Below are 7,828 nucleotides of genomic sequence, written 5' to 3'. Positions count from 1 at the left end.
TGACATTAGTTATTTGCTTAAGACTACCTAATCAATGGCCATATTTACCTAACATAACATGAATTAATAAATAATGATATAAATTTTTTAACTATTTATAAAATTTAAGTATTTATTGAAACATTGATAGAATACTAGTTACAATACACATGTAGTTGTATACGGCTGCAAAAGTTTTTAGTCTAAAATAATTTAATAAGACCTATATTGTAAAAAGATTTAAAAATAATTAATTTATATAATTATTTTCTCTAGTCATTATATTTATATCTTCATCTCCAGAAGTATCTTATTTTTTAAGAAGCCTTTGAAATCCCTTCCTCACTAGAAGTCTAACATATTTAGGCTTTCAAGAAAGAAATCTATTTATGACATTATAAAAATATTTCATCTTTTTAATAGAGTAATCTGATTAGAGTCATTTTCAAAATTAAGAATTTCGAGAAGCAATCTACTTTAATATAGTTTAAAGATAATAGTTTATTTTATATAGTGAGGGCCATTAGGATTACATAAATTGGGACTTACTCTAATTATAATACCTCTCTACTTAGCAATCAAAACCATGGATTACACAATACATGGCATCACAGAGATTTGAGATCTAAATACCTATTTCCATTTTGCTCTCAAGAGTACATAAGTTACAACCTTTTTAGATAGCATTTTCTTTATCCATACCTTTATCAAGCTGTATTAGCTTTTGCGTCAGAAATAAAGTGAAAAGCTAAGAGGGCATAATGGGTAATGTGCCCGTCCCAGGATCCTCCATTTGGACCACGGAGATCACGAACAGAAGAGCATAGAACGGAATAACCGAATTGTTCATTAAAAGGCCGTACAGGAAAAGTACTCACATGACAAAAATGACCCTAAAACATTAGAAAGTTACAAATCCTCAAGACAAGCTTACAAATGGAATCATTTTGTTCTAATAATTTTATCGTGTTGTGTTCCGCCAGGGACCAGTGGGTGGACCGCGGACTACGGGAGGTTTGGAGAGCCGTGTGATCGAGCTGACTCTGTGATGAATCACCAATCGTCGGCGGATTCGGAGAAACCATCAGAAATCTCGTGGGCCAGCCAAAAACTCTCACCTGCACTCGGTTCCCCATTTGGCCCGCAACGATTTAAGAAGCACTGCTTTTAAGCTGTAAAGCATAAAAGATGTTTTGTTTTTGGGGTTTTAAGTGGAGGATAAAGAGTAAAAAAGAAAAGCAAGGAAAGAAAAGACAAGCTGATTTAGTCAGTTAGGCTTCAATCTGAGAGAAAAAAAAAATAATCCCTGGCCAATTAGTGTCCTTGCATGTTTCAGGAGATACTTTAAATAGATCCTGTTGGATACTTTTCCTTACATCCGTGGATGTGTGGGTTAACTTAAAAATATATTTATTGGCAAAAGGCCATTTTACTGCAAAGAAGTTTGGTTTGAAAGATCTAGAAGGCTAGCACTGGAAATAGCCAGCACTTAAATCCAGTTCTATCCAAATTTTTTTGGTTCACCCCAGTATTACTCACTTGTTTGACTATTGCTAAGTAGTTTTTAGATATCAAGCGGATCTCCCAAGATGATAATCTTAATATAGCCGATTTACCCTCTTTTGTAATCAGCTTCGCTACGGTACCTCCTGCTCTAGCTAATTGTCCATCATTTCCAAGTGTGATTTCTATAAGCATGATACCTTTCCATTCTTTGTGCATTAAAGATGTTACACCTTCTAGACCATTCATAAAGATGAAGTGCTTAGTAGCTTGGAGAATAGGTGATAAAATTAATCACTGCATCATAAAATGAATTCATTCTTTAGAGTCAGGAAGTTTATTGATTTTCCATGGATAGATGTTGAAGTTTGGAGGTGCGGTTACCATAATTATTTTGAATGGTGCTAAGATGACATGGGATATATGTACAGAATTTGTAATACATGCAATTTAAAACAAAATAACGATTTCGTACCTTCATTAAGAAAGATCAATAAATAAGTGCTCATAAAATGACCACAAATAGACATTGTCTTAGATATTATCTAAGCTTTTCTTTTTTGCTTCATAATTGTGCGGTTATTAGTAAAGATACTCAATATGAAGCCCTCAACTCATGAGCGGGGGGATATTATATATTAAGAAATTATTAAAAAGATACTAAAATGGGTGTTAAAATGGAACTATGAAATGAAATGAAATGCAATCTAAGCTTAGCTTCTCCCTGCGTCTTAAAGGATATTCCTTAGAGGAACTAGGGTGAAAAAATTGTTTTAGTTTTAGTTTGATTGCTAGCTTGAAATCTAATAATGGAAATTATCTCAAAAAATATATTCAAAGGTATTGATGGGCATCAAAATCTTGGTAAGTGTCTTGAATCTTTTCATTATGTCCACTTCTTAGTTTCTTTTCATGTTGCAATAAGGAGGAACCCTCCAAATCTAATTTAGTGATATAATACAACACATCTTAATAGATCATATTATATCTCAATCTTTTTTTTTTTTTTTTGATACACTGGCTCTTACATCATACAAATATGAATATAACTAATAAAATTAGAAAAAAAGAAGTGAGAACATCTGTTTGGTTTCTCCAGAAAAAGCTCTTACAGCGATCCGCTGCATAATAGACCATCCCATCGTGGTGAAGGTCTAATACAAAGATGAGTCCGGTTCTTGACCTTTTTCGTCCATTTCCACAAATTGCCACCGATGCCCATTCCAAGGTCTCTTCATAGATCACGGAGGTGAGATTTTAACCCTTGCAGGTAACTGCCACGTAAGGAAACTGAGACGTGTCTCTGCTGCACCCCCTGGGGATTCATCCTACCCGTCCGGTTGGAGATCTAAGGGCCAGACCGGGGTCCACGTTGCCGCAGCAGCACCGGAACCCAGTCCCCCAAAACATTCCAAGGCGGGGAGAATGTTGCAGACCCATCAATCATAAAAGTACTCGTACGTCAAAATTCCCACCATCCACAACTCTAATGAAACAAAACCTACCACCTTTCTCGGATCCCGTGTCCCCCCTTGTCACGCTTACGCGATTTTTATACCAATTAATCACCTTCATGCATCTATATTAATATATGCACCTAAACATATGGTGGGCCATTCAGCTTGAACCCGTTATCCGACTACCATGAACTAAAACGCAATAAAAAAGAGAGAGAGACAAGAGAGGACTAAAAAAAAGAGGCAGGGGAGGGAGAATTGGGAGACCCGAAATCATCTCCACCGCGGTGAACCCAATCATGAGGCACCCCCTCCTCCCGGCACTCCCCAAAAGCGCTGCTGCCCTCCTCCCTCGCTTATATTCCCCGCCCCTTCCCCCCTCCTCCCCTCCACCGCCACCACCATGACCTCCGCCACCTCCCCCTTCCTCCTCCTCGTCCTCCTCCTCCTCCTCCTCGCCGTCGCCGCTGCTGGCGCCCCCATTCCACTCCTCGCCCTTCTCTCTCTTAAGTCCTCTCTCGTCGACCCACTGTCCTCGCTCCAAGACTGGTCCTACCACTCGGACACGGCCGCCGGCCCGCCTCCCTGGTGCTCCTGGAGCGGCGTCACCTGCTCCGCCGCCGGAGAGGTCACCGCTCTCGACCTCTCTCGCCGGAACCTCTCCGGCACCATCTCCCCTGAGGTCCGCCTCCTCTACCCTTCCCTCGTCCACCTGAACCTCAGCGGCAACGCCTTCCGCGGCCCCCTCCCGCCTGCCATCTTCGATCTCCGCCGCCTTCAAACTCTCAACCTCAGCCACAACGACTTCAACTCCTCCTTCCCCGCTGCCGTCGCCGGCCTCCGCCGGCTCACGTACCTCGACGCCTACAGCAATAGCTTCACCGGCCGGGTTCCTCACGGCCTCTCCAAGCTCCGGCTCTTGGAGCACCTCAACCTCGGGGGGAGCTTCTTCGAGGGCGGCATTCCCACCGGGCTCGGCAGCTTACCGCGGCTAAGATTTCTCCACCTCGCCGGAAATCTGCTCACCGGGTGGTTGCCGCTCCAGCTAGGCTCGCTCTCCCATCTCGAGCATCTGGAGATCGGTTACAATTCGTACGAAGGCGGCGTTCCGCCGGAGCTCGGGGCGTTTCCTGAGCTCCGATACCTGGACATCTCGTCGGCGAATCTCTCCGGCGATATCCCGCCGGAGCTCGGTAACCTCACCCGGCTGGAATCGTTGTTCCTCTTCAAGAATCGGTTTTCCGGCCGGATTCCAGGGAGCTTTTCCGGCATGGGAGCTCTGAAGGTGCTCGACCTCTCGGATAACCGCCTCTCCGGGGGCGTTCCGCCCGGGCTTTCCTCGTTGGCCAATCTCACCCTCCTCAGCCTCATGAACAACGCGCTCGACGGCGAGATCCCGCCGGGTATTGGCGAGCTCCCGAATCTCGAGGCGCTCCTTCTCTGGAACAACTCCCTCACCGGCGCGCTCCCCCAGAAGCTTGGCTCCGGCGGGCGGCTGGAGAGGCTGGACGTGTCCTCCAACTCGTTCTCCGGCCCTATCCCGTCCGGACTCTGCTCCGGGAACCGTCTCGTTCGGCTCATCCTCTTCGCGAACCGGTTCGACTCCGAGATCCCGCCCGCTTTGGCTAATTGCTCCTCTCTCTGGCGGATCCGGATCGAGGGGAATCGGCTATCCGGTCCGATCCCTACCGGGTTCGGCTCGCTGCCGAACCTCACCTACATGGACCTTAGTAGCAATAATTTGTCGGGAGGGATTCCACCGGATCTGGGCACCGCCCCGAGGCTCGAGTTCTTGAATGTTTCCGGCAACCCCCTCCGGCGGTCGCTGCCGGAGGCGATCTGGAGAGCGCCGAGGCTCCAGATCTTGTCGGCGAGCTACTGTGATTTGTACGGCGAGATTCCCAATTTCGAGGCCGGGTGTAGAAATCTCTACAAGATGGAGATGGAGGCCAACGATTTGCGCGGCGAAATCCCCACCGACGTCGGCCGGTGCTCGAAGCTTGTGAGCCTTAAGCTCGGCCGGAATCGGCTCACCGGGACGATTCCGGCGGAGCTCGCCGCGCTTCCGTCAATCACGGACGTGGATCTCTCGTGGAACGGGTTAACCGGCCCGATCCCTCCAGCGTTCGACAACTGCAGCACTTTGGAGAGCTTCAACGTGTCGTTCAACCACCTCGCGGGTGAGGTCCCCTCTTCCGGCGCCGTGCTTCGTAACCTCCACCCCTCCGCCTACGCCGGGAACGCCGGCCTCTGCGGCGGGCCGGTAGGGCGACCGTGCGCGGCGGGAGGCGGCGTCTCCACCGCGGCCGGGGAGCGGGAGGATGCCCCGCCGGCGCGAGGTTCGGCGGGGACAGCGATCGTGTGGATCGCCGCCGGCGCGGTCGGGGCGGGGCTGGTGGTGCTGATCCTCGGGACGCGGTGGTCCCGTGCGCGGAAGGAGGAGGGGTTGGGCCCGCGGGTGCCGGGGCCGTGGCGGTTAACGGCATTCCAGCGGCTTAACTTCACGGCGGAGGACGTGGCCGACTGCGTGGCCGGGAGCGATCGGATCATCGGAGTGGGGTCTATGGGGACGGTGTACCGCGCCGAGATGCCAGGTGGCGAAGTCATAGCGGTTAAGAAACTGTGGGGACCACAAAAAGAAGCAGGGAGGACGATAAGAAAGAAGGGCGGTGTGGCGGCGGCGGAGGTGGAGGTGCTGGGCTCCGTCCGGCACCGGAACATCGTCCGGCTACTCGGCTACTGTACCAACCGGGAGACAACTCTACTGCTCTACGAGTACATGCCGAACGGGAGCCTGGAGGACCTCCTTCACCGGCGGGGTGGCGCCGCCGCCGGAAAGGGCGGCGGGATGGCGGCGGATTGGGAGACGAGATACCGGATCGCGGTGGGGATCGCACAGGGGATCTGCTATCTCCACCACGACTGTGAGCCGGTGATCGTGCACCGTGACCTCAAGCCCAGCAACATATTGCTGGACGCCGAGATGGAGGCGCGGGTGGCGGACTTCGGCGTGGCCAAGCTCATCCAGACTGCCAACCAGACCATGTCCGTCATCGCCGGCTCCTACGGATACATCGCCCCCGGTAAGCCATGAAACTAGAAAGCAATGATATCGAGCTAACCGTGTAGTTGTTGTAAAGCTTGGCGAACTGAATAATTTGCTAATGGTGGTGCAGAGTATGCATACACGCTGCAGGTGGATGCGAGGAGTGATGTATATAGCTACGGAGTGGTGCTGATGGAGATGGTGACGGGGAGGAGATCAGTGGAGGCGGAGTACGGCGAGGGAAACAGCATTGTGGAGTGGGTGAGGGCAAGGGTGGTGAGAGGGGAAGGAGGAGGGGCGTGGGAGGTGCTGGACCCGGCGGCGGTGGCCGGGTGCAAGGAGGTGAGGGAGGAGATGATGCTGGTGCTCCGGCTGGCGCTGCTTTGTACTAGCAAGAAACCGGCGGACCGGCCCACGATGAGGGATGTGCTGTCCATGCTACGAGAGGCGACGCCTAACCGAAAGGCGGCGGCGGTGGTTGGCAAGCAACAGGGGGGCGGCGGCGGAGGCGGCGGTTCCCCGGCTGCATTGGTGCAGAAGCCTGTGGCTGATGCTTCACGTAAATTTTAGTGAGTGGGTTTGTCGAGTCGATTTGTCAAGGAAGAGTGACATTTTCCTGCTATTTTTGCTCCTTACTTCCAGTTTTTTGCTTGTTTCTTTTGCTTTTAATTAATCCTTTTTCTTACGTTACTTCGAAAATATTATAATTTAAACTCTGGATATTAATATAATCTGACAAAAGATCATCAAGCATGGTTAGAACTCGCCATGTTGAGGATGGCGACGGATCCAATTGTGGGGTTGCCTGCAATTACTAAGCGAGCAAAAAAAGGACAGATTAGCACTCACGTACGAGAGTATAAGAAAAGTCAAATGCCGGATTAGAAAAAACAAGAAGGTCAAAGTCTTTCTTTTAGGTTGCCAATGATATGATGGTTTTAATTAACTAATCGTCAACTTTTCAAGCAAGAAAGAAAATATACTAGTGGTGATCAAAAGCATCAAAGCCCCAACATAGGTAACATAAAGCATCAAGGATTTTGAAACCAGATTGGAACATTATGTCTAAATAACTTTGAGGCTGGCTACCCAAACATTGGCTGGTGCAAGAGGTTGTATTCATTAACCTCTGCAAATATACTTTCACTTTTATTAAAAAAAGAAAGAAGAGAAAGTAACTTCTATTTGATATTGATATGCACAAATTCAAGCCCCTCATTGTCCTTGATCTTGTTGGACAATGGTAATTACTTTCAAGTGCATGCAAATCGCACATACATGATTGCATGATTACAATAAGATTAATTCGTAATTAAGGGTTAATAGTTTAGCCTTGAAAACAGCATGTCCATTATATAAATATTAACTAGATTGCACTCCTTCCTATAAATATAATTTGAAAGTATTTTATACGATGCCTTTCATGTTTGTCTCTGACTGGAGTAGGATAAAAAATTAAATCTTTCCAGCCTTCTAGTACACATAGAGCATGATCATAGGGATATAAAATGACCTTAAACCATTCTTACAAGATATACCAGTAACATAGCTTGCAAATTAATGTTATACCTGCGAAGCAAACACAAACAAAAGATTTTCATCTAGTTATATCTTACTCTACTTCAAGAGGTATTCATGGATCCATATTGACCAACTGGTGGTTGCTTGTAATGTAACACCTGGTAAAATCTATAGGATCATTACCCATTATATTTTGGTTTAGCTTGAGTTTGATTTGTTAGAACCAAGGCTCGCCACCTCAGTACACTAGCACAATATTGGTATATTATGATACGGGATTTTTTTGGCATACCAGAGCATCGGTACGGTACGTACCATGATT

General features: G+C 47.7%; 1 protein-coding gene across 1 annotated transcript; it reads left to right on the top strand.

Annotated features, from left to right (window-relative positions):
- The first annotated feature begins 3,116 nt into the window (after positions 1–3,116).
- On the top strand, positions 3,117–6,684 carry LOC103717391 (uncharacterized). Its single transcript, XM_008805758.6, has 2 exons — positions 3,117–6,022; positions 6,116–6,684. The coding sequence occupies exons 1-2, from the start codon at positions 3,343–3,345 to the stop codon at positions 6,553–6,555; spliced, it is 3,120 nt and encodes a 1,039-aa protein (XP_008803980.4). The 5' UTR covers positions 3,117–3,342; the 3' UTR covers positions 6,556–6,684.
- Positions 6,685–7,828: the final 1,144 nt, after the last annotated feature.

This window comes from Phoenix dactylifera, chromosome 10 (assembly GCF_051530095.1).
Source record: "Phoenix dactylifera cultivar Ajwa chromosome 10, Ajwa_hap1_PhDact_Kaust_v1.1, whole genome shotgun sequence".
NCBI classification, from domain to species: Eukaryota; Viridiplantae; Streptophyta; class Magnoliopsida; order Arecales; family Arecaceae; genus Phoenix; species Phoenix dactylifera.
The sequence above is the reverse complement of the archived record's forward strand: the minus strand, read 5'-3'. Positions and strand labels throughout refer to the sequence as shown.